The sequence below is a fragment of the Cryptotermes secundus genome, unplaced genomic scaffold (assembly GCF_002891405.2).
Source record: "Cryptotermes secundus unplaced genomic scaffold, Csec_1.0 scaffold15, whole genome shotgun sequence".
Taxonomy (NCBI): domain Eukaryota; kingdom Metazoa; phylum Arthropoda; class Insecta; order Blattodea; family Kalotermitidae; genus Cryptotermes; species Cryptotermes secundus.
In genome coordinates, this window is record NW_019721514.1 from 468,854 (window position 1) to 496,609 (window position 27,756).

Below are 27,756 nucleotides of genomic sequence, written 5' to 3' on the forward strand. Positions count from 1 at the left end.
AAACGAAAATGTGGTGCATCTAAAGGGCTGTGGAAAATTCCTATTATAACTTCGATTGCCTCATTTCTTGATTGGCGGAGAGGCGGGACGAATAACGTTTCAATGGGTATAACTATTCTAGTCGCATATAATACTAATTCAGTGAGTTGCAACATAAAAAATTCTGCTAACTAATTTTGTTTCCTTTATTAAATAGTGTTAAAATAGATAACTCTAATTTCAGTCTTACATTTTTACTACTTATAAGTTTACATTTCAATCTTCTTCGACTCCTCATAACAGCGGTAGCGGTGAAGTGAGGCGAAATCAAATTAATTATTATAACATTATATTACTCATAATTAGCGCTGGATGTGAAGTGTTATTACTTAATTTATTTATTTATACTCTGTGCAATCCCTCACCTTGCCATAATTTATAATTATTATACCAACATAAACTTGGACCAGATCGTTTTCTGCCATTACCTTCCGGTGAAGGAGGAGAACACACGCGGATATTTAAGAGAAAGGAATTGTGGAAGGCTTTTTGTGTTATCTACTTTTGGACAATATTAACAATAATATAAAATGGCTAACAACGGAGCTCCCGACTCCTGGGAACAACAAGCCGATAGTGGTTCGGGCGACCATAGCGAATCCCCCGATATGTCTGGGAAATTTTCCACGTTGAACGTGAACGCAGCCGAATTTGTGCCTTCATTCCTACCAAGACAAGCTGAACCCCTCCCGAAAACAGATTCTCCAGAGTCAACCGATGGAGAGGTTCCGGTTACAAACGGTATGAACTTGTTTGTTACACTCTTTTAACCTTGTTTAGCATCATGCCCAAATCAGAGAATACGATAATCATAAAGCAAATGAGAATGTAGGTTAGAATGGAGTGACATACTTCCGACAGTCTGCAGATAGCAGTCTGATTATGAAGTTTATGAGCCTGTATCAAACACTTCAATGATAGTGTACTTGTAGTAATATAATTTAATTTTCACTTAATAATTTCTTGTAATATTTTACAGTTAAACTCCCAGTTGACAGTCATAGGTATGATGTTTGACTGATTAAATTTTTGTTGTATTATGTGTGTTCATTGAAGGTGGAACGGTTGCAGATGAGGCATCCTGTCGAGGGATTGAAGTAGAGGAACCTCCAGGGGATGGGGCGCCTCCGCCTCCTGCAGACAGCTGGGAGGAAGCAGCTGATGGAGATAATGACCCTCTTTTGACACCTGAAAATGAACCAGAAGGCGAGGAAGATGAAGATGAGGAAGCAGAAGAAGTTATCAAGCCCAAGAAACGACTTGTCAACAGACCTGAAGAAACCAAGAGTAAGAAAGAACATGTCAATGTCGTCTTTATTGGACATGTTGGTAAGTTGAGTGCTGGTTTTGTTCTGTATTCTTCCCCAAGTTTATGATTGTCAAGCAAAGTCAGTAATTAGATAATAGTCAATTAATGCTTTAAACTTCCACAACTAAGTAACCAAATTGATGGAGCTGAGCTCTTCAGAGGCTGCCAGTTGCACAGATACTCAAGAATTTCCCAATATTTTATGGAACCCAAAGTTTCATTACTGTATTAACAAGAGCCGTCCACTGGTCCCTATCCGGAGCTAGATCAGTCTAGTTCACATCACCATATCCTATCTCTCTAAGATCCATCTTAATTCTGTATTTTAGCATCCTGTTGCAATTGTTTAACTTAATGTCCATGTATTTATCATGCGTCAATATTGCAACACTTGTTTATTCACTACTTAATTTTAATTTAACATTATACACTTTGACACTACATTTTTCGGCCCCAAATGACCATCTTCAGGTGTCTTGATATGTTACAAATATGTTATTAAACTGTGTTAGTCCATGTTAAAATCACACGCTGTAGTTCTCTTTTCAAAGTAAAACAAGATAAAATCCATTAAAGTTTCTATTATACACACGTTATTTTGGTGCATTTTATTTCACCTCACATGGGGTGTCGTCCATTGCTCATAAATGTATGTCCAGGGTGTTTTGTTTCGGCCGCTTGCCCCTCATGTTCGTAGTCTACTTTTCAGTTATGATTGCCATATGCCCCTGGTTTGCGTGTTTACTCCACAGCGTGTGGTGTTGTTTTTACTAGTGCACTAGTGTGTGTGTGTGTGTTTGTGTGTGTGTGTGTGATTTCATATGGTGTGACACACATGGCCATTGCTAGGCAGCAGATTGGTAAACACATTCCTGAGGTTATGCTGTCAACAATGGAAGGACAACCATTGCTACGTAAGGGACCAATAAACACGTATTCTTGACAACAGAAGACAGAGTTTTCCGTGGTGTCCGTGCCAAGACGTTCAGAGAGGTCACAGTCAGAAGAATTGTAGGAGTACAAAGGAGTGCAAGGAATACAGCTGCATACAAAGGAGTTCAGTTCAAAGTCATAATAGTCCCAGTGGAGTGTCCCGTAGGAAGAAGATGACAGTGCGTCAGATAGTAATTTGTGAACTGTTATAACCTGGTGTGTAAAGGTCCATAAATTTGATCATCAAATCCAAAAAATGTGTCATTATTAGTCTTGCAAACTGTATCTATGCCACTCCAACTTACAGATGTTAAAACTTGTGTTCTTGTAGCTGGAGAAGAATAAGTATATATTGATTTTGGTGAGAATGTAAGGTGTGCTTCAGTTAAAATTTAAAATTAGGTTCTGTATTTTACATATTATGTAGGGAATCAAAATGTTGGCATCATAATCTGAACTTGGGAACCGCTATCTACGTGTTCTGTGTTAAGGGCAATTTGTTCTTTTCCTAAGGCAGGAAATGATGAGATCAGATATTGAAGGCTGGACTGAGGGCAAACATGTTTTAGAAATGTGAATTGTATCAGTTGTCAGCAGCAACGACAGTCTTACTGAATTGAATAGTGTTAGTTACTTTGAATAGTGCTGTCATCTGAGATGTCACATTCTGTACTCCAGTAAAAGTTTGACTTTTTTAGAAGAATGTACTCACACCAACTATGTACCCAGCAAGAAACAGACAGCAAGCTTCCAGCCGATTACTTGTGTGACTTACTCTTTGACCTGGATGATGGAGGCATTATATTCCCCTGAAACATCAGTGAACCTCTACAAGAAAATATGTCATCACATCCCAGAACATAGCACTCTTCATAATCACTGCTGTGAGAATCTGAGTGAGGTTCACCATTTCACTCACTTTGTTCTCCACAATTCAACATGAACTGTGACAACGTTGAACCAGGACCTTTATAGAGAATAGCCCTAGGTGGTCCATTGCTCTTGTGCATGCCTCTCTTTCTATACGCATTGAAACTTTTCCCTCCCTTCTCTCTAGACTTTTCACTCACAAATGTGTAAGGCAATTTTAGAAGGACTGGGCATGGAACCATGGTTGCAGGACTAGGAGAGGACAGTCTTGGGTTCATTCATAGTCTCTTTCCATGCTGAGTAGTGGTGTAGAGTGGTCATATATGGAGCCAGACACGAAGTCGAAAGTGCTGGGACTTGCAAGCTTGTTCAGTGTAAGCTGCAGGAAGAAGGCAGTGGTGGCGTATAGTGAAATGGTAGTGGACAGGAAAGAACTGACGTGACAGAATTGTAAATGGCTGTTTGCAGTGAGACAGTAACTGTTCCAGAGAACAATAAATGTTACGGTGTTATTGGTCATTGTCACACATTTTTTAAAAGATGTGCCATTTGTAAGCACCTGCTTAGACTCATCCTTATACTGCAAGCATTACAGGTTAGCCAGGATCATTAACCTGCTGCAGACAAAAATGTCTGAATAGCACCATCATTTTATGATAGTGTCATGTCATTGGAGTGATTATACAATGATAGTGTCACGTGATTCGAGTGATTATACAAGGTGGTTCAAGTATGACCGGGACTGATTTGTGTGTAAACAAGCCACACTGCGCAGCAGCTGTGTGACCTCGAGAGAGTGAAGCCACAACCTCCACCCTCCCTCCTGTTCAGGTTAGAACCTGTTCAGTCCTGTCTGGGAACTGTTAGAGTGATGAGCGAACAGAAGGTATCACGGAGCGTGGAACAACGCATTGTGATCAGATTCCTCGGAGAAAAGTCCCATCCGCTGAAATTCACCACAGACTCCAACAACAGTATGGGGAAGAGTGTCTCTCATGGACCCGTGTGTTTGAGTGATGTAAGTGCTTCAGAGAGGGCAGAGAGTGCATGGAGAATGAACCGCATGATCATCGGCCGCAAACATCCATCACCAAGCCAAACATTGGTCATGCAGACACGCTTATTTGTGAGAATAGGCACATCACTATCAAGGAACTTGGAGCAATGCTGTCAATCAGTGTTGGTAGTGTAGAAGACATCGTGAAATACCACTTGCACTGTTGCAAGGTGAATGCACGGTGGGTACCACACACTTTGACAGATGTGAAGAAAATGGTGCGCATGCAAGGTGCCAGTCAGCTTATTACTCGTACCTCCTGGCAACAGACGTGAAGGAAAAGATCCAATCCAAGCGGAAGAGAGGTGGAAAGCGGGTAGCCTTCCTTCAAGACAATGCACGCCCCCATACAGCCAAAAGAACAATGGAAGTCCTCCATAAATTGAAATGAACCTTCTAACACATCTGCCGTACAGTTCTGATTTGCCCCTGAGTGATTGCTGCTTGTTCGGAAGGCTCAAATCAGACTTGCAAGGCATGCGGTTTGTGGACAACGATGCCGTCATCCAGACTGTTCGGGAGTGGATACGCCACCAACCACAAGCCTTTTTTGAAAAGGGCATCAGGATGCTTCCAGAATGTTGGAAAGAATGTGTTGACTCCAGAGGGGAGTATGTTGAAGACTGGCATGTGCAAGTAAGTGTTCGGCAATTATGGTTTTTAAAAAAAAAAAGTTAGTCCCAGTCATATTTGAACCACCTTGTATATGGGGTCTGGATTTGTAATTGGATTTATTGAACACTTATATATTATAACTACAAGTAACTATAGTGCTGTCACTAATTCACGCACACTACAAATCACTACAATGCAGACTAAGTCTTCTCAGCTTGCTGTATCTTCACCATTTGTTGCCTGGTAATGGCCTCCAATGCCATAGCTTCCTCAGCTTTGGTGTTCATGCCCTTACAGGCTGGCAGCTGTCTCACAACTAACTCCTCCTCTTCTGACTTCTGTCTCAAGACACTTAACTCAACTCAACCCCACTAACTGTAGCTCCATTCCGCTCCACTGACTGAACTCACCTCAGTCGGTTGAGTGATATAGCTTCAGAGCGGACCCCACAGAAAACACCATTCCTCTGTTGATGTGGCTGGTGTGGTATTACATGTTCCATTGCAGCAGCAGTCTCCATCTGGTGCTGGACCACGTGGCAGCACCGCTTCCCGCAGCTCTCTTCTTGTTGCATAATGTCACTGTAGATGTGATGTGTTCCTCTGTTGCATGTGCAGTCATTGATATGGTGATAAGTTGTTCACTGTGCCACAACCCAGTAATATCTCTCTGCATGCTATAACAGGTACATTATGCTGAATGGGTTTGTGTAGCAGTAACAGTCTGAGACCCATATCCCAAGGGTGCTAGTTTGAATCTCAGCCAGAAAACCAGTTATCATGATTGAATACTTCATGGTTTTACCAAGTTCCTCCAAGTAAGTTGTGGGATAGTATCTTGATTAAACCATAACTGGATCCTTCAGAATCTTTCCAATTTATCCAGTATCCTATCATTGAACAGCGTGCTGTATAATCTAGCTGTTTACTTTGTTGTAAAGTACCCCACAAGAAACAGGTACATACTTCTATATTCTATCCTATTTTCCTTGTTTTACAAGGATCCAGTGGATCGATTTATATATCTTGTGTATTTCTTCTGCCACCAGGGTCTTTCCACCTGACTATTTCCTACTACTTATTCAAATTTCTATGCTGAAAGTGACATTAATGAATTGTAATTTAGTTCTATGTGAGATGTGAAGATTGTAGTCTGTTAAAGGTGAACCAGTGCTTTGGAGGAACCTGCTGCCTCCAGCTTCATGGTCTTCTGTAAATGTAGATGTGGCAGGTTCCTCTGAAACAAAAATATCTACCATAATCATTTTCGTCTTCACGGATTAGGCATATGTGGTCTGTTCAGTCATCTTGAAGAGTATGCTGATCTCTCCATTGTAACTGTTAGCATCCTGTGTTTTGTTTTCTTCTTAGGCTGTGTGTCAGAATTTTCTACAGAATCCACCTGTCTTCCATTCATTGCGCATGATATTTCCATTGTTGACCCATTTGCCTTGTCATCACTTTATTCAGTTCAGCATCTTCTTTTGAAGAATATGAGTATGTCTGTTTGTGTAAGATTGGGTTACCAGCCCAGTGCCAAACCTGCCCTGGAGGGCCCAGTTTTATATCAGAGTAGTCCTGTCCTAAATTAATTGTAAACATCTACCAGATGACATAATTAAGTTCCAGTAAAACACTTCTACTGCGAGAAATACAGACATGGGAATGGACAATTTGAGTCACTGTGACGTGGGTGGCATTGTGTGATAATGATCCAAGAATGACTGCCTGGTCTATCCTTTGTATGTGTGCTACATTGGTTATTCAAGGCAACAAGCCTGCTGATTTTGTCACACTCTGATAAATAGTGCTGGACTGACAGGTATAACTGTTTAACCATTCAAGCTGACATTCAAACCCCTACTTGCTGACACTGCAGCTGTACATAAAACATCAGCAAACCTCAGCCTGGCGAGGACATACTTGGGTTAATAGCTTGAGCGTTTAAAGTCATATCATGTCAAAGTATCAGGTTTATGTTGTAGCAATGTATTTTATAACTAACTGCATGGAGCCAAGTCCTTCTTGAGGAGCTGTTAGTTACTCAGCTTCCGAAGGAATTCTTAGGATTTTGTGTAACCTAAAGGTTTGTTACAGAAAGCTTGCCACTGGTCTTGCCCCAAGCCAGACGAATCCAGTCCACACCCTTGCATCGTAGGTCTTTCTAGTGACCTCTTTGTTTCAGTTTTTCATACCAAAACATTGTATGTATTCCCCCATGCATGCTGAAAATCCTGACCCTCTCATCCTCTTTGATCTGATCATTGTAACTACTAGGAGTACAAGTTATGAAGCTCCTTGTTGTGCATTTTCCTCCCTCTTAGCACCAAATATTTGCTTCAGTAGCCAAATCTTGTTCTGTATTATAAGATCACTGGAGAAATAAGCAGAAAGAGTTGGAAAGACCAGTTCTTAGATAAATGTTGATGATCTAGGCTTAATGAGCATGAAAGTATGACCAGTTAAATAGAATGAGGAGAAAGGGGACAAGAATTGAAAGTACCGTATTTACACATGTATAGGCTGCACATTTTTTGCCAAAAATTCAAGAGGAAAACTGGGGTGCGGCTTATATTCGAAATATTCGAAATCACACTTCATTTAAAAAAAATTATATTTATAATTAGTAATACAGGGTGTTCTACTCCTGAAATAATATTCCAAGAAAATTATTTTTTCTATAATTTCTGTCTGAAAATTGTGCTGCGGCCTATACGCACATGGCCTATACATGCGTAAATACGGTAATATATTTCCATTTGTTTTCTCATGTCTATTCTGCCTTGTCACTATACATTAGAACTGCAGCAGTGCTGTGTGAGGTGATAGTGTGATGTGCAGTGGTTGCAGATAATACAGATTTTGCTAGTAGGTGGATCTGTTAGCAGAAGTGCCTCTGTCAGCATTTGTCATCATTGTCGTGGAAAATCCATTGGCAACCTCTATATAATTTGAAGTGTACTATCTTCTGAAATGTGACACCATGTAGTCCAGTACAGGTTCACCGAAGTTTCAGAGAAAAGTCAGTAAATGGCTGCTTGACTACCTGGTGTTGCATGCCAGAAGGTAGTACACCCAGCCCCTGTCTAATATGATAGATGCCCTTTTAATAATTGTTGCGTAAGGTGAAATCAGGTTAGGCTCCTGTCCAGCAGTGTAGATATTGTGCAGAAATCGTCTTAAAACATGGATCCCGCCGCATTAATGAGCCCTGCTTTAAAAACTACTTTAAACTTCCTGCTTGTAAAATTTGTGTGAGGCAGGATCATATATCTTATTCAGCCTGCCTCTTTCTCTCTCTCTTTTTCCTGTTGCTCCCACTTTGGAGCATAGGGCATCTGTGAAACATTTTGCTTTGCTTCAGTTTCTTAATCCTAAGACAGTCAGTAGAACTCCTTGGACAGGGGAGCAGCCTGTGGCAAGGCCACTGCCTGCACAGGACAACACAAACACGGAATAAACAGACATCCATGCCTTGAGTGAGATTAGAACCCAAGATCCCAGTGTTTGAGCAGGTGAAGACAGTTCATGCCTTTGACCATGCATTCATTGTGATCGGCATTCAGCCTGTTCATAGGGAATAAAGACACAGTCCACTTCTAGTGCACATGCACTGCAAGTAGCGGACTTGCTTCACATCATCTGTCTAAACTAATTATATGTCAGTTTCACACTTCTAATATTAAAGATTCTTCTAATGATGAAAGTTCTTATGTGAGGAGTCCAAACCAAGAGAGAATAAGAATGAACCTGTGCTTCCGTTTTAGTCTTTTTCTTAGCTTATTTAGCAACACTGTTTTAAATCAGAGGTTAAGTAAGAAATCTTTATTAATCCTTTCTGTTTTGTGACTCCATGAGTGATATTTAACATAGAAAGTGCAGGTAGAAACTGTGGCATGTTTGTCCAAGTTTCCAATTGCTGAAACCTTGACTGAAGAGCTTCAAACTTAGTATTTGTACCAGTAGTTAGAATGTGTTCATTGCCCACCATAATAAATATGCCTTTGTGTTTTAATTGTTGAATATAGGCTACATTAAGTCAAATGATATTTCAGATAAAATGTGTACACCAATATTTTGCTCTCCCCTCTTCTTCCATATTTTGAAGCCATTGTGTTTCACTTTCAGAATATACAAAATTAAGAAAAATCAGCGAAGAGTCATCACACATACTCATGTACAGTTGACCTTGACTGCATTATGTAGAACATGAAATCAGTTGTTGTACAGCACACTGTTGTTGCTCGCTGAGTATGCAAGCGAAGACATGCTCAGATTACATAACCATTTTGGCCCCTGGTGCATGTATCATTATTTTTTCAAAGATACTGCCCATTTTATTTAAGGTAATGGCCTCAATGAATTACTGAAATTTCATGAAAATTATTGTATCTGTTTTTGAAAGATCATCATTTTATTTTGGGGGTTAGAAGGGACCCATTTTTTTTTTTTGTAGAATTTTCATATTCATCAGGCACCAACCCATGATGGACAACCGTTCACGCACTAGTGAGGGGCACATCCATACAGACAGTATTGCACAGTATTCATGTGTATGCTGGTGACCCCCTTTTCTGCCATCACCCTTTTTTTTCACAACAGTTGGCCATCCCTTCTGTCCGCCTCTCTATTTCTTCTTATTCGCCCTTCTGACCTCACAGGTTCCCATGTGACTGTTGAAGGTATATCTTCTTGCTTCCAGTTTCAGTCGTTGTTTCTGCCTCCCTGCTGTAGGGTAGTTACCCAGGATGTGGTCTGCGTCCCCACCGGTCCAGCATGTTGGTAGCTGATGGTCTCTTGGTGTGGTAGGGTGGCGACAGCCCACCCAGAAGATTCCTACACTCAACTGCTGGAGCCCAAAGGGCAACAGCCACCACATCCACTATCTTCAGCTTGAGAGTGTGATGGAGGTCCTCACTTAAGTGTTCTCTTGCCCTCCAACAGTACCTGTTGTCTTAGGTCTCTTCCTGTTACCCTGTCAGCAATTGCACAGGCCACTTCCCTACTGATGTGATGTTTGATTGAGTCAACACAGGCAAGGTAGGGCCAAGTGGTCTATTGCAGCAGCAAATATCTGCAGATTCCCTGGCATGCTGGATCCTTCCCAGCTGAGTATGGAATGTTTCTGCGAGGTGGTGGTCCATAGTGATTCTCAAGCACCGCAGCAAACTCTTCATACTTTGTCCCAGTGGGGTCACTGTGTAGAATATGTGTGCAACAGACTTATTCAAGGTGGCTGTCAGATATACGGCTTTGTTGCCGAGTGTCCAGCCGTTGTGTTCCGTCATGAACTTGAACTGTGGTTGGAACACAGCCCATGAGGTCAGTTCGTCAAATTTAGGGGTCTGCGCCAGTTCCTGTTCTTTGGCAAGACCCATGCTCGACCCAGGCTTCAGCTTCTACTACCTTTGCCTTGAGTCCTTGCCAAGTGATATCTGTTAGGTTCTTCATCATCTGTGTCTCGACCTGGATCATGAGGTCTAGCACTTTGTGAAGGTGCTTCCTTGTGTTTGTTATGGTTTCTAAGTGGCTCTTTGTCCATGTATTGAGAGATGTCATTATGGCCTGTGAGCCCACTTGTGTTTTGTCAGTCATTTCAGTCAGTTCCTTGCAGAGGCCCTGCATCTTTTTGTCGACACGCATCAGGACAGCTTCCATGCGATGTTTGATTGTCTCTTCTAACTCACACTGTATGGATTGTATTGCAGTCTCCATCTTCTCTTGGCATATGTTCATCTTAGCTTCCATTTCATCTTGAGTGGACTCTGTCCTGGCTGTGCTGATATCCATCCAGGAGATGAAAGCACCCATTTTTCTTTTCGTTTCTCGACTGGGTTCTGTCTTCTCCTGATTGGCCTCTAACTTGGCTTGGGTGGTTTTAATTTCTTCTTGAAAGGAATCCATCTTCACCAACAGTCATTCCATCATTTGCTCAATTTTTGTTGTGTGGCCATACAAATATCCAATGCAATCTTAAATCTGATCCAGTTAATCCAGTGTGATCCCACTTCTGACACCAATTTGTCACGATTTTAGTGACTGTGGGAAGGGTCTGGATTGGTAATCAGATTTACTGAACTCTTACAACCCAGGTCTTATGCTCCCACTGGTCTAAACACTTCACAAATCACTGTAGGATGCACTAAGTCTTCTCACTCTCTTACATTCTTCACTACCCGTTGCTTGGTAGCAGCTTCCAATGGCAGACATTCCCCTTCCTCTGGGTTCTTGAACTCTTCCTGGCCTCACGTACCGCCTTCCCACAGCAGCAGCTCACAACTGAATGCCAGTGGTTATCAAACTTACTCAGCAACTAACCACTCACTCCAGCTGCTAACTTGTCCTGCTTATAACATCTCAGCACTGACCACACAGAAAACACCATTCCTCCATTGCTGTGTATTTGTTGTATTCATGTCTGCTGGGGTTCTCATGTGATTGCTACTGAGTCATTGCCTAGCAACAGCTGTTGTATAGTTGCTTTTTTCATGGTCATTGCCTAGCAGCAGGTTTGCACACCACAGTATCATTTGAGGCTGCAGTGTCCTGTAAGGTGCCTCTTAGCAGTGATACCTAGTTCTGTTAATGAAGGGCTCCTAAAGGAATCAATTTACAAGTCTTTATCCCAGTGTGGACATCCAGTATTCATAGTGATCTCCATTCATCTGGTTTGTGATGGCCCCTTTGACAGCTTTCACCAAGATCCCACATGCCAGTTCATGCCTTATAAAATGATGCCCAGATCTAGAGTCTACCTTGCAGAAAGTACACTGCATCCCCATTACAAAGACAATTAATGTTAGATTAGTATGAGTTGAGATTCTCACAGCGCTGGTCATGAAAAACACAATCTTCTGATATAACGCTATGTAGGCCATTGAAAGTCAACTGACATTTCGGAGGAATATAACGCCTAAAGGGTCAAATGAGCCAAGCAAGATACCTGCTTTCGTGCTGATATTTTGCTTGGCTTATTTGACCCTGAAGATAGAGGTGATATGTTTATCCAAAACTTTGGCTGACTTTCAAATGTACTACACAGCATTAATGTTGTTTATTGTGAGAATCACACAAAACATGTAAATACATTGTGTGGGCAAAATTCAGAGTGTCTTAATGTTAAAGCATGTGGTACATCATTGACTGAGGCATTCACTCATCCATTTCAGTTATATACACAGTCCAGACTTTTACAGTTACAATCTTTTTTAAGGTTGGCACAACTTTAAACCCTGCTAAAAGTATAATAAAGTAAATTGTTTTGTGGAAGTCTCTTTTTGCAATGTTTAACCAGTATTTCTCTTTTCTAGAATGCTGTGGTCTGTTATTATTCTCACTAATTCACATCCATTGTTTGTTCCAGGCTTTTGTGTGTGTGATAAAATAGTAAAACCTTAACTGCATAAATCTTCCTGTATGAAATAGCTCCATGTTTTATAAATTGGAGGTCATAGCAAGATAGAGTACAATATTTATCTTCCATGATTCTCTAATATGATACAGTAAACCGTCATCTGCTGCAGGGGTTAGGTTCCTTGAGAACGTGTTAGGCAAATCCGTGTGGCACACAATCTTCTTACCGTATGGGTTAAAGGGGGTATGTGAATTTAGTCGTGTAAAGTGTGCCAGTAACATAAAAATGTTCTACGCAAATGAACAGGCCCTGTCTACTGTTAGTTCCTCGGAACTCTAGCCATGGTAGAGGGGTCATACCATCTCTCGCGGAGCTGGGGGAGCAGTCTTATCAGCTTACGTCAGCATGGATACTACCAGTTTGGAATGTAGTGTCTTGGAGTGTGGTCAGGTGTATAGAATGTTGTGTTGCTTGTTAGTTGATACTGGTCATAGCGATTGTATTACGTGGTGTTTGTTTCACTATCATGGCACACTGACAATAGAATGGAACAATTCATGGTGATGCCAGGGCAGTAATAGCTAATGTTTTACGCTCGGGGAGTAGCTCTGAACGTCACCACAGCAAGTGTGCTCCACAACAGTGTTTATCTTTCTGCGCGGCTGAAGTTACGAGGCACTAACTATACTGTATGTGACATAAAAACATAATGAAAGGGTGATGCATGAGGAAGAGATGCACATGCTAGAGCTTGTGCTGGTGTATACAGGACTAGAGCATGTTTGCCAAACAGTGTATATATGTATGTATATTCAAATTTTGTTGGACAGGGGTTTACTGTGTAAGAGTTATGATGTTCACAGTGATGAAGATTCATATTGTGGTTTGGTCACTGCACTCTATGCTTTGGCAAGGACTTTTCTCTTCCACCATTATGTCCAAAGAGGATGAACAACCCACTGAGCATCCTGTCTTTTGGCTACCAAGAGCACTTCGCCAGGTCTCCAACCCACTTGGCCTTCTGTCCTGTGGATACCAAGAACTCTTCACTGTATCTGTGGCTCACTTGCTTCCTGTCCTGTGGATACAAGGATCTCTTCACAGCACCTGTGATTTACTTGGCTTCTTGCCCTGTAGATACCAAGATATCTTCAGTGTATCTGTGGCTCACTTAGCCCCCTGCCATGTGGATACAAATATCTCTTCACAGCACCTGTGACCCACTTGGCTTTCCATTCTGTGGGTATTAGGAGTTCTTAATTATCTGTAAACCATTTGGCCTCCTATGCTGTGGGTAGGAGGGCCTCTTAAGAGGATCTGCAACCCTCAACATTGTATCCTCTGGGTATCTGGGGCCTTTCGCCAGGAATCAGACAGACTGGACATAGCTGCTGGCCACCATCTAGTACTGAAAGATAGAATGTGTGAAGCTTTACCTCCATGTCTTCATACACCTTCTTGGCATGATGCTTAAATGTAAGGGATACTACTGTACATCTATCTTGTATAAATGCCCTTTATGGTTTCAATTGATTTTGTGTAATTTGTCTGTACAGATGCAGGAAAGTCAACTATCGGTGGCCAAATCATGAACCTTACAGGAATGGTAGATAAACGAACACTAGAGAAATATGAGAGAGAAGCGAAAGAGAAGAGCAGAGAGACGTGGTACTTATCGTGGGCATTGGATACTAACCAGGAAGGTGAGACATATGCCGATTGTCACATTACTATCCTCCTGTCTCTCTGATGAAACTGAGAACTTACAGCCATTCAGCTGATCAAGAAATTACCACCTTTTATGGAATTCAGATGTTCATTATCATATTCACATAATCACCACTGCAATCCAATCCTGAGGCAGTTGAATCGTATCAACATTATTTAAGATCAATTTTTAGTAATATTCTCCATCTACATTTATATCTCCCAAGTTGTCTCTGCACTTGAGCATCTGTCTTCCAAGTGCTGTATCATGTAACATTTCATCCTCCAATATTTAATCATCTTAATGCTTGATGAAGCTTCTTCTTATGCAGTTTTCTCCAGCCTCCTATTACTTCGTTCCTCTTTGGTCCAATATTTTCTTCACCACCTTTGTCTCAAACATCTTTAATCTACGTTGTCCATGAGGTTTCCGGTCTAGAAAGCTGAAATTAATGGCCGTGAGGATTCGTTGCCCTGACCACGCGGCACCCTCTATCCGCAAAAGTTGACACTAAACTTCGCCAGCAAACAGCAGTCATTCGGTTGGTATAGTTCACTTGGAGACTAAAATCACAGAGGTTTTTGTCCATGAGGTTTATGGCAGATCAACTGAATTGAGCATAGTTGAGTTGAACCAGTCAACTTGAGATGCTGCAAAGGCAGATCATTTTGTTTGGCATTTGATTCCAGTACACCTGTCACACACCATGAGTTGGGTCAGTTGAAGCCAAGAAGGTCTTTGTAGCTTTATAGTGAGTCAGACTCAATTTGACTTGACTACACAATTCGGTTAGTGTGCCAGTGACCTTAGAGTGAAAAGCCAGATTTTCTATATTGTAAATTGTGCTATCTGCATACTTTATTGTGCCTTGAAAATATGTCCTGAAATTTTAGAGAGTACTCAATCTCCGTGAATGAACGGGCACCACAGACCCAATTTAGCATACAGTTTTCTAGGTGTTGTGTTATGTCATGTCACGTTGGTAAAACTTGATTATACTTTGGAGGAACTATATTCATGAACCATGTGATTGATTCCACTTGGATAGCAGCCTTTATGTCTGTTTCATCCTCTCATGGCTTCACCTCCAACTCATCAATGGCTGCAAGTTCTATAACAAGAGCTGCCCCCCCCCCAAGTCATTAATCCTGAAGATGGCAACTGCAGTGTTTGCCAGAACTTTGGAAAACCAACATCCTATGCAGCACATTCCTGAAGCCAGATGTCATTCAGTTGTAGAGTAGTTGAAACCTTATTAAAATGATGGTTATACGGTTTGTAATAGTGTCAATTCGAGACACCGACTCCCATATCACATGTATGAACACACTGCATAAAGCCCTGACCGGTGTGATGACAGCCCTTCTCGTGACATACAGAGTGTAGAGTTCAGTCCAGTTCACCCTGAGGTGCATCTTACAAGTGTTTGCCTTGCTACACAGCTTGTAGTGGGCCCACTGGAGATCTGAAAGCAAGGCCTAGACTCCAGTCTTCCAAATACAGGTCTTCTTAGAGTGTTATGCCCTATTTTTAAATATTCACATAGATCATATAAAATTATCCCATAACAAACTGAACATGCCTCATGTATCACATGGATATAACAATCTTTGATGTACATTTTTATCAGTAATTAGTAAATGTGTAAAAAATGACTCACTGCAGCTGAGAAATTAGTGTAGTAAGTCCTATTGGTAGTATATTTCATTTCTGTTGTGTGCAAGTAATGATTTAATATTTCAGAACGGGAGAAAGGTAAAACTGTGGAAGTTGGCAGAGCATACTTTGAGACAGAGAGAAAGCATTTCACCATATTGGATGCTCCAGGACATAAGAGCTTCGTACCCAATATGATAGGTGGGGCAGCGCAAGCAGATCTGGCTGTATTGGTGAGACCATTTCTTCATACTAGACTAATATGCTAGGCAAGGCATGTAGCATATACAAGGCAAGGAATTCATACGATATTATAGTAAAAACTCCCGACGTGGAAGTACTACTCTGGAGACCAAGGTGTCGGTGCGAGGGCAGTACTAAGATAGATGTTGAAGGAGGGTGTGAAGATGTAACCTGAATTCACCTGCGATGGATTTGTAGCTCTCATGGCAGCAGCTGTGATGCGATGTGATGCTGTAGTCTGGCAGGAACTCACCACAATTTTGAAGGAATATGCTACCGATAAAATCACTGTGCTAGATTCTTCCTGTTCCTTGCTTCACTTCGTTTTTTACCCTGAAGATGGAAGCAGTATCTTCCTCCAAAATGCCAGTAAACTTCTACCATGCTACACAGCATCATATACCAGAAGCTAGTACTGTGGGATCATGTAGTTCAGAATTTTTTACAGTAATTGACTGCTGTGAACATTGTCAGGTTCCATTAGACACAGAGACTTTCTTGACTGACATTGTGATCTGGCTCCTGTTAGGTTGGTTTATTTTTTGGTACAGTTGTTTGGTTAACCCTTTCAAGCCAAGTGCTCACTATACACTAAAACTCTACATTCTGCCTATAGAGTGTATTTGAGTGTTTCATATGGTTCTAAACAGCTTCAACCGGTTGGTCTTTGTAGCAGAGACATAATGTGTCTGTGATGCAGAAATTGAATTTGTATATATTATTTGGAAGAAATTTTCTCTTTAAAGGTTTAATTAGTGTGTTGTCATCATGTGTAGGACATGAATATAAATTGAGACCATGTTTATTTTGCAAAAGGGGAACTACCTACACATAAGCATTGTTTACATTTTTTGTTTTGTTTTTGGCATGCATTTGTTGTTGCCATTACATGGAGCCACTCTGTTTGAAGACAATTTCTATAAAAGTGGCTTTTTATTCCCACTTATTAATTTGCTACAATTTTTGGTTTCTTTTCATCTTTGTTTTCAGACATAATTGGAATAGCTGAGTCATCATAGTGACTAGGCTATGGACTAGATAACTGAGGAAACAGGGTTTGGTTCCCAGCAGTGGCAAAAGAATTTTCTCTTCCCCACAGTGTACAGACAAGCTCTGGGGTACTCTTAGCCTCATATGAAATGAGTACCAGAGGTTCTTCCTGCAGTGACAAACTGGCTGAAGCATGAAGCTGACCATTCACATCTGTTTAGTGCTAAGGCTAAGAATGTATGTGGCTGTACCTCTCTCAGATATATGTCATCATGACATAATGCCTAATTAAGCAGAGGGACACTTTTACCTTTAGGATTTGAGGTTCTTACAGCAGTGGTTATGAAGAGTTGTATCTGCTGTGATATAACACTGTGTAGTCTTTGAAAGTCAACAGACTACATAGCAAGGTATTCCAGAAGATAGAACCCTTCAATTTTAGCTTTGGCTTGCCCATATGTGTTCCCATTTTGGTGGTCTTGACACTGATCTGTGTGACAAAGTGTAGCTATTTGTAGACTATATGTAGACTTTATTTTTTAAATGACATCTGTATTGTTGCATTCAATGTAACATGCATAAAATGGTAGTCTCAATAATGATGGTTTCTGCTTTGTCAGTATGTTTATGTTCTTACATGATAATTTAATGCATACATTTACATTCTGAATAGTTAAATTGTGTACCCTTGTTGAAGTATGCAGTTGCTGCATTTTGCAGGTGATTTCAGCACGGAAGGGTGAATTTGAAACAGGATTTGACAGAGGTGGCCAGACACGAGAACACGCCATGTTAGCTAAAACAGCAGGTGTGAAGCATCTTGTGGTGCTAGTAAACAAGATGGATGACCCGACAGTAGAGTGGTCAGAAGCACGCTATAACGAGTGTCGAGACAAGATCATGCCCTATCTTCGCAAGCTGGGCTTCAACCCTCAGAAGGACCTCACCTTCATGCCTTGTTCAGGACTCACAGGCCTCGGTCTGAAGGATCCTCTCGATGAGAAGTTGTGCCCATGGTATCAGTAAGTGTCCACTCTTTTTTAAAGCAGTGTTTTTGTGGAACTGACTGTAGATTAAAGAATGTGGTATACTGATTTGTACTGCTATGTAGCTGAGAGGGAGCCCGACAGTTCAGAGAAATATTGCCTTTATCTTAAGGTGTAAGAGTAATCCAGTCAAGATGCTGGCAGAAGCATGTGGCAAGTTGCCATTGGGGGTACCTCAAATTCCATATGATTAGAGTCTTCTCCATATATCATTCGATGCCACTTGCTAGGATGGTACTCCTCAACTATTCCTTTTAGTTAAAAAAAAAAGAATAAGAAGAAAGTAAAGCTATCCCTGTACCAGGCCGAGAGGGCCCATAGGGTTGTGAGACGTTGAGGGTCCCACATTATCTAGACAATTGGTCCAAAGATGGCGGTAAGGTTGTCAGCCTTACGTGCCGGTTGCACTTTACTCCCCAGGAAAATTATTCAATTAATTCCTGGTACTCATTTCTGTTAAAGGCTGAGTCAACCCCAGGGCCATAGTGCAGCTGGAAGGATTATGTCAATTGAAAAAAAGCCAATGACCTCATCGGGACTTGAATCTGTGCCCTCCCAGCTTGTAGCATAGCCCCTCAAGATGTTATTCTTATAGTGTGGGGTGATCTGAGTTCTTTGGTACCTCGGCTGTAAATGGACCATGTACAGTTGATAAGTGAGAGAACTGGAGCATTGACAGAATGAGAATTTGTAGGAGAAACTGAGTACTTAGAGAGAAATCCTGCCCCATTGCCATTTTATCCACCACAAATTTCACATTGCCCCAATACAGAGCTTCGGTTGCTACAGTGAAAAGCTGGCCATTATGCACCTGAACTGTGTAACATTGCCCTTTGAGCTGTGCCAAAACTTATGGAAACCGTTTTGTGTGGCATATTATAAATGCCTTTGTCTGAAAAGTTATCTTTGTGAGTCAATCATTATTAGTTCACAGCAAGAAGTATAAGAAAAAGAAACAGAGAACTCTAAATTCTTTACTCCTAGTCTACTGAAGTTTAGTTTCAAGGCAGTGTGAGGTTATGATAATGTGTTATTAGGTTTAGCTTGACACGCATGGTAGTTGTAGGTAGATTATCATCTAAACCCAAAGTTCTGAGAGAAACCTCCCAGGTACCTCCTATATTCCCATGTGAAGTGCTATTTGATTGAATACAGGCCTCATTAAAAAAGCCATTCTTGCTGTCTCAAAAGTCAGAGTGTCTTTTATAACATCTTGTTCTCGTAATATTTCTGAATGAATAATATACTGTCAGCAAATTTGTCTTTGAGGTTTGAAGTTCTCACATCGGAGTCAAGATTACGGTCTAACGGGATGTGATGTCTTGTGGTCTGATAATTGCATACTCATCTACCAGACTATACAGCATCACTTCCCAGAATATTGTTATCTTGAAACTTGTCTCTGAGATGTGTGAGGTTTGAGGTTCTCATGGTAGAAACTGTGAAGATTGGCTTCTGGGATTGTGACACCTTGTGGTTCAGTAGACAGGTTCATTACCACAACATATTTGAGGTACCCTGAAGATGGAGGCAGTATATTCATCAAAAATCTCGGTAACAATTTACCAGACTATACCGAGGCTTTGATCTTGTATTTGGCAGCTATCCATTGTGGTTTTTGGAATTAGAAGTGTCTGAGTCTTAATAATTTTTTTCAGAGGCGATGCGTTTATTCCCTTCATTGATAAACTTCCATCACTGAACCGCAAGATGGGAGGTCCATTTGTAATGCCTGTAGTGGATAAATACAAAGACATGGGAATGGTAGTCATGGGGAAGGTAGAGGCTGGTGAAGCCAAGAAAGGCCAATCATTACTTCTTATGCCTAATAGGGTGAGTGGTATCATATTGTGTGCACCTGTTAAAGTGTGTTTAAAACAGCTTTGAGGGTGTGTCATGATCAGATATAGATGCAGATCATAATGCCATCTCTAGAAAGTTACTGGATTCTTATTTTGAACTGAGGATGGCAACCAGAATGACCATACCAAAGATCCTGTTGATCATGCAGGACTTTCTTTAGTGAGGTTGCTTACTCAAGATATAACATACCCACAAAGACATTTTGAACATACTTTTTATAAAGGTTAAAGTAGAGAAAAAGTTATTTATTTTCACTTTAGTTTTAGTGAATTTATTGAATAATTTTTAAAGAGAGTAAAGAACTCTCACTGTATTTAACATAAACAATTTACCAGAATTTATTTTGAATGTTTATGCATTACTACGCTCTTGTCTAACAAGCAGTTGGAAAGTCTCAAGATTAACTAGGCACTCTGGGGATTAAGTAACTGTCATGACATTTATACGGGAGGTGGAGAATGTGAGCATTCACAACATCAGAACATTCTGTAAGTCGCCATTAAGTGAAGTGATGAAATATACCAAACTCATTGGTCTAGTGGCAACACCCTAAATTTATGTCCCATAGGTTGTTGGTTGAAAACTCAACTGGGACACCAGTTATCCTGACTGAGGTTTTTCATGGTTTTCCTTAGTCCCTCTAAGCAAATGCCAGAATAGTACCTGAATTAGGTCATGGCTGCTTCCAGGCCCTTTCTGATTCGTTAGTCATCCAGCAATTCAATACTGTATATAGATAATAGCAGTGTTGTAAAATAAATCACAGACTACATGATGAAACAGGTAAGTCAGCAAGTCATGTGGAAGTTTGAATGTGTCGTTTGTTTGTTTAGACCGTGGTGCTTGTAGATCAGATGTGGTCAGATGATGAAGAGGTCACAGCGGTAGGACCTGGTGAAAACGTAAAGATCAAGCTAAAAGGAATCGAAGATGATGATGTTTCACCAGGTTTTGTGCTATGCGATAATGCTAATCCTATTAAGACTGGCCGAGTATTCGATGCTCAGGTAAGAAAAGTTATTTTCTTCTCTTAGCGTTACCTGTGTTTTATACATCTCTCATGTGTGTCTGTTTTTCCCTCTCTTTCTTGTGGGGACAAACAGTATATGTGACATTAACTTTTTGAATCATTTTAATTGCCTAGAAAAAATTTTATCATTTATCATCAAAACATTAAATTCAGAATTTTGAACTACCATTATGTATAGTTTGATCACAATTCTTTCTTGTCCACAGTGTGTATCTACATAATTTCCATTTTTCTGTGTGAATGATTTTATTTTATGTTTTCTTTTCTTTGTCTTTGGATTGGGAATTGTCCTTACAGTATATATTTGCTTCATCAGGTTGTGATTCTGGAACATAAGAGTATAATATGTGCCGGATATTCAGCTGTGATGCATATCCATTGTGCAGCTGAAGAAGTGACGGTCAAAGTAAGTACTGAATTTTCTTTTACACTCTCTATTTCATATCTACATATCAGATCTTAGGTAAAAGTAAAAAGGTAGAGCTGTTCCTGTACTTAATTATACACCATGCCATGAAGTTGCATGGTAGTCAAGATTTGGCTCCATGCATTCTTAACGTTGGCAGTAGATGGGAGTTATCAGACATGTCCGTAACACAGCCACTTTGTCCTTGGGAATAGAGGCCCTACTACGTGCTGGATAGAGAGCTAAGTTGGCCCCTGAATTAGTCTGGAGACTATGGAGAGAAGAGAAATCTCTGCCCCTGTTGAGAATCAAACCCAATTTCTCAGTTGGTGATTCAGAGGCCTAATCAGTACAGTGAATGATCCACCCAATGTAAAGGTAAAACAGGCCATGGAGGCCCATAGGGTTGTGAGAGGTTGAGGCTCCCACGTTTTCTAGACAGTCGGCTCACAGACAGCAGTGAGGTTGTCAGCCTTACAAGCCAGCTGCCCTTTAGCCCCCAGGAATATTTGTGGTACTCATTTCTCTTAGAGGCAGAGTCAACCCAAGGACCATAGTGCAGCTAGACGGATTAGGTCAATTGAAAAATCCAGTGACCTCATCTGGAATTGAACCCATGACCTTCCAGCTTGTATCATAGTGCTTCAGCCACCTACACCTCCGTGTGCTCGTTTACTCAATATGCTTACAATTTATTCTGTAAGTTGCTGTCTTCATGAAATTTTGAACTGTACTTTAACCCATACTCACCCCCAACTAGTGCCGAGGTCAAGAAAATGTGGGCCTATACATTCACTCCCCATCATCTTTGTGGCATGGTGTTTAATTATTTAAGCACAGGGGCAACTGTTTTTTACTTTAACCCCACGTGTGTATTTAGATAGCCTACTGCTGTGACTAAAGATACTGAGTAACTGCAAAGATTACACATAATTATAAACATATTTCAAGACTGTCCACCTCAGTAATGCCTAAAAGAGCCCTTCTTTTCCATTACACTGCACAATCATGTATCATAGTTCATAAATCATACAGTAAAGGCATGGGATACACCACAGAAGCTAATGTTTGTAAACAGACTGTATTCAGGGTGTTTTCGCCTTACTGTAATGGCACAGTGGACTCCTGATTATTTTGCAGATTTAGAGCCCCCTACTAATTATAGCTTCCTGTAATGATGTAAGAGCTGCCTGTTACATCTGTATGAGTAATGTGCAGTAATTTTTCCCCTGTTGCAGCTTTCTACTATATTATTGTATTCCTTTTTGCGTCATACTACTAGCAATGTAAATGTCTGCTTTTCTCTCTCTCTCTCTCGTGGAAAGATACTTGTCTCACTGTTTAGTGTCTAGTAGTGTTGCTAGTAAGTCATAAACAATTGATTGCCAGGGTTGAATGCAGTATATACAGTGAGCATTTCCAGATTTTTGTATTATTCACACTGCTTCTCCCTTCTCTTACCACTGATAATCAAGAGCTCATTCTAACTTCATGGTGAATGATATGTATTGAGGTGAATGTTGGAACTAACTTGTGCTGATGAATGTTTCAGGCCTTAATCTGCCTGGTAGATAAGAAGACTGGTGACAAATCGAAGACACGACCTCGTTTTGTAAAACAAGACCAAGTTGCGATCATGAGGGTGGAATGTGCGGGCGTGATCTGTATGGAACAGTTTAAATTATTTCCACAGATGGGAAGATTCACACTTAGAGATGAAGGTAATTCACTACTTTGTGAAGAAATATGTTTCTGAATATTGTATTTTCTAATACTGTATAGATTTTACAAACTTGAACTGTCTCTCTTGACTCTGTGTCAGGATCATTTCATAAATTAGGTACAGGGCTTGGTCTAAGAACTGAAAGCTGAAAATAATAACAGACATGATATGAAATCTAAAGTATGGTCTGATTATCATACATCTTTCCATGAACTGTTGAGCTAATCAGGCAGAAGATCTGGATGACTAGTCCTCAGGCCTCAGAAATTTTCTTTTGTTTTGAAAGAACATGGCTGAATATGTAAGAGATTAACATGCACTTATGGCACGCAGTAGCATGGTTGAGGCACTGTGCTACAAACTGGAAGGTCACAGGTTCGATTCTCTATGAGGTCATTGGATTTTTCAGTTGACGTGATCCTTCCAGCTGCTCTGTGGTCCTTAGGTCGAATCAGCCTCTAACATAAATAAGTACCAGGAATATTCCTGGCGGTAAAGGATGTCCAGTGCATAAGGCTGACAAATACACTGCCATCTGTCAGCCGATTATTTGTAGAAAATGTGGGAACCCTGACATCTGACAACCCTATGGGCCTCCATGGCCCGTTACTGGGATAGCTTTACCTTTTTACCTTTAATTAATTGTTCAACAGGCCTAGTAAACAGACTGTAGAAGTGAGAGTTCACTTGTTAGGTCACACACACTTTCTTTTCCTTGTATCAGAATTGAGAGGGAAGTAAGTCAGAATCTTTGTGGTTTGTTTTAAAATGTCTCTTGACATTATGCTGTTTTGTTTTCTGAAACTGTAGTGTGGTGCAACAAACTCACAGACTTTCCCTTACCGCAGGCAAAACAAAACTTTTTCTCCCATTCACTGTTGAAATTGTATGTTTCTGTTTTTAGCATATTCTGGGTCACAACAGTAAGGTAACACTGACATAAAATACAACTAATATTACCAAGACTCACACTTAACTTTAAATAAAAACTTTGTGCCTGATAATACCATTTTTAAGAAGTGGTTTGCAACAGTGAAAAAATCCTAATGGGCACCCAAAAATCCTTTTGTAAGTACTGAGGTGCCTGTGGGTGTATGGTCAGCTATCATTTTTGTGGCATAACAGATTGCTAATAGAACTTACCCAGATTACTGCAGGTGCTGGAAATGCAGTTGTTTTGCAAGTGCTCCTAGCACCTCTGTGAAATGTTTACATTCGTACATTGAAATCCATTTCTGGAAGTAAAGTAAACTTAAAACCCTGTCTCTTGTGCGAGATGTTTATGGGTTTTTGGAGAAGAGTGTTTAAAACTAGCACAGATTTCATTCAATATCTGTTCAGTCACCAAATGGCATTTTGTGGGATCCACTAAAAATCCAGATCCCTGCAACCTGACAGTACAGGAGTCACATACAACTGTTCAATTTGTGTGAATCCCCAAGGGGTTCACATTGTATATCTACATATAAGGTGTATCAGAAAGTTCACGGACTTGGTCAAAGAAGAAACGCTGACTTAACTGACTCAATTTTGGCTGCCATCTCCTTGGGAATGGATACAATGATCCCATTGTTTTTTTCCATGCTTCAAAAGCACAGTGGAAATCATTGTCCTTAATGCTGTCAAGTAAAGCTTGCAATAAATACCCTATGGATGTTAGACACTGTTCCAAAATGTTCCCTTCTGTTTAATTTTCAATGTGGGAAACAAAGCAAAATCACAGGGAGCTTAGTCCGGTTAGTAGGGAGGATGGGGAATTATAAGCATGTTGTTGTTAGTCACAAACTCTGTGGTTTACAGAGACGTGTATGGGCATGTTGTCTTGATGAGGGAGCAGTGTGGTGTATGTTCAAATTTGCTGTTAAGATCTCCTGACAAACTCCATCACTGATCCCAATGGCATCTGCAAGCTCATGGATTGTTCGGCAACGGTCTTCATGAATGACATCTCAAATTTTTTTCAACACTTTCTTTCGTTTTGCTGTTGCTTGGTCGCCCAGAATACTCGTCATCTTTAACTGACACTCAACTGGCCTTGAAACATAAATGCCATTCAAAAACCACCGTCCAGCTTAAAGAATGTTCTCCAAAAGCCTCATGAAGCATGTCAGGGGTTTTCAGTAGCAAAACTTGATGCAGACACATCGCTCAGTTTTGTCATCCATCTCAGACAAAATGAAACACAAAGTCAGAAAGCACTCGTGTAAAAACAATGCGTGTTCACAGTGTGGTGTCACATGGCAGACTGATGCAGTGGGCTTTTGGAAGTGTGACCTTGGCATCCCCTCTCATTGTCTTTCACCAAGGCAGTTACAACAATAACAGTCCAGGAACTTTCCAATACCACCATGCAGGTCATTCAGAAAGTAAAGACTGTTTACTGTTTAAAAAAATGAATAAAATTAAAATTTTACTTTATGTCATTACTACAGACCTTAAATCGTTTTTCTACATAATCCCCATGAAGGTTCAGGTACTTGTCATGTCGTGCGATGAGTTTCTATATGCCTACATTGTAGAAAACTGCCACCAGTCCATTGAACCGGTTTTTAACTGTCACTTTTTCATTTCTATGCATGCGTGTGCCACCCAAAAACTGCTTCAGGTGTGTGAACAAGTGAAAATCACTTGGAGCTAGGTCTGGACTGTAGGGAGGAAGGGAAAAAAAAAGCCCCAGGCTAAGTCAGCAAGTAGTGCACGTGTGTTGGCAGTCCTTACTTTCTGGATGACCCTTGTATTTTGTTAAATCATGATTATTGTATTCAGCTGTTTCTAACATTTAATTTTTTGATAATTGAACAGCACCAGAATGGGAAATTATAATAAATTAAAGATTATTATGTTCTCTACATTATATGCAGAAGGAAACAGTGGACCAGAGGTATGAGAAAAAGCAGTGGGAACCAATTACCTGTTTATGTTCGCATTGTGTTCTGCAGCACCTGGCTATATTCTCTTTTCTTTTTCTGCTTGCAGGTAAAACAATCGCTATAGGTAAGGTGTTGAAAGTTATCGAGTAAAATTTGTTGCTTTTCATTTGGCCGATAAATTAAAATGAGAAAGAAGACAGTTTTCCATCAGAACCTACTACTATAAGTGGCAGAGCATCTGGAGAAGAATGGTATAGAACAAACAACATCCAAATATACCATCCATATAATGCTTGATTGGAGAATATGTCAGGTGCTTTCCATTCACAGCTGGAGGTGTGTCTAAGGAGATGTGAAGGGTGCATGAGTGTGTATGCCTGTATATAATGGGATAACTGGTGAGAAAGTGCAAGAATGATCTATATCAGGGCTAACCTTCCACTGAACGCTCAAAGCTATGTCACCCAAACTTGTACCAAATGAGATGTCACCTTGTTTATACAATTGCAATAGCCAGTCACTACTAATGTAGTTTATTAAATAAGGTTTGATAAAAACCTTGCTGAGACATGGGGATGAATGTATTTACATAGTGCGTTATGGTAGAAACCATCCCCAGATGTACAGTATTGGATGGTCATCAATTGCAACTGTAGGCATGAGTGATGTGTCCAAGTTTGTGGCAGTGCTACCAACCCTATAATGATCTGTTGTTTCTCGTGGAGGAGGAGTCAATGAAATTAGCCCTGAAGGCAGTAGGCAGTTATCAGGACAATTCTAACTGTTCCAGCGCACATGCCCTCCAGCTAAAGTATATTACAACTCTTTGGTTGCAACATTTAATCGCTCTTCATGACACAGATGACTCTTATAAGTTGATACTCTTCTGAAAGCAAAATGTGGAAAAATAGTGTGTAACGAAGATTGCAAATATTATCAGGTAACTTTTATGACAAATTGTGGGGAAGAGATGTTTTCATTTGTTTTACTGGTAGAGACTTTGCCAAAGGAAATGAAATTTAAGAATTGTGTGCACCTTTGGATTGGTTGCTTTGCTACAAATTGAAATGGTTGTCCTCTATCCCACACCCTCCCTCTTCGCGATGTAATTGACAGCTTTCAGTGTACTGATGCACACGTTAACGAGGCTTCGGCAGAGATGTGCCTCAATGAAGTGAGTTCTCTTTTTGGTAATGTCTATACTACTGGGATATTGTTGTTTATAAATATGTTAACTTTAAAGGTTAGGGGATAATTTTATATAAGCAAAGACATACCATTGTTTTCAGTTAATGTAAATAACGACTATTGTGAATTTGTACTCCTACTTGAAAACTTGCAGAGGATCCAAACATACCATAATACATTGTTTTAAATACAGTTTTTTGAGTTTAGATCTGAATATAGAATTGTATTTTGATTGGTATATGATATTATTTTGAAAACTGCCAATGGTCAGGAAGTATGTCCATTGTCCACGAGATGCTGGTACATGGTTTCTCTTTGCCTTTTTATAAGCCGCTTCAGGAGATGCCCATGTGTGGTGTTTTCTTGATTACAAGAGATTTTCACATTACAATAAAGGAAGATAAAAAGTATCATGTGGCTTCTGTAATGCATCTCTCTCTTTGTAAAACCTGAAACCACATTTTGTTTTCACTCTGTCCATCATACCTAATCCTTCCAGTTATCATATGAAACTATATATAAATCTGAATAAAGCTTGCATATCTTTCCAATCCCATTATGAGTAATTCCTTGTTTACAAATTACTGAAAATTTCCAGATTGTGATAGCTTGGTAACCTGAAGTCCATTATTGTACCAGTTCACAAGAAGGGTATAATAATTATCGCCAGATATCACTGCTATCAACTTCATATAAAATTTTGTCCAATATTCTTCTCTCAAGTTTAAGTCCATACATAGATGAAATTATTGGGGATCGTCAATGTGGGTTTCAATGTAACAGATCAACTACCGATTAGATCTTTTGCATTCGTCAGATACTGGAGATAAAATGGGACTACAGTGAGACAGTACATC

At 40.3% G+C, this 27,756-nt stretch overlaps 1 protein-coding gene across 2 annotated transcripts; it reads left to right on the top strand.

The window, feature by feature from the left end:
• Positions 1 to 70: 70 nt before the first annotated feature.
• LOC111875386 (eukaryotic peptide chain release factor GTP-binding subunit ERF3A) lies at positions 71 to 27,309 on the top strand. 2 transcript variants are annotated; one of them, XM_023871602.2, is made up of 10 exons: positions 71 to 780; positions 1,096 to 1,368; positions 13,733 to 13,879; positions 15,628 to 15,773; positions 17,494 to 17,795; positions 19,478 to 19,652; positions 20,516 to 20,689; positions 21,029 to 21,118; positions 22,671 to 22,839; positions 25,818 to 27,309. In XM_023871602.2, the coding sequence occupies exons 1-10, from the start codon at positions 570 to 572 to the stop codon at positions 25,859 to 25,861; spliced, it is 1,731 nt and encodes a 576-aa protein (XP_023727370.1). In that variant the 5' UTR covers positions 71 to 569; the 3' UTR covers positions 25,862 to 27,309. The 2 variants fall into 2 exon arrangements, with proteins under 2 accessions (XP_023727370.1, XP_023727373.1); XM_023871605.2 differs by having other exon boundaries at positions 1,111 to 1,368.
• Positions 27,310 to 27,756: the final 447 nt, after the last annotated feature.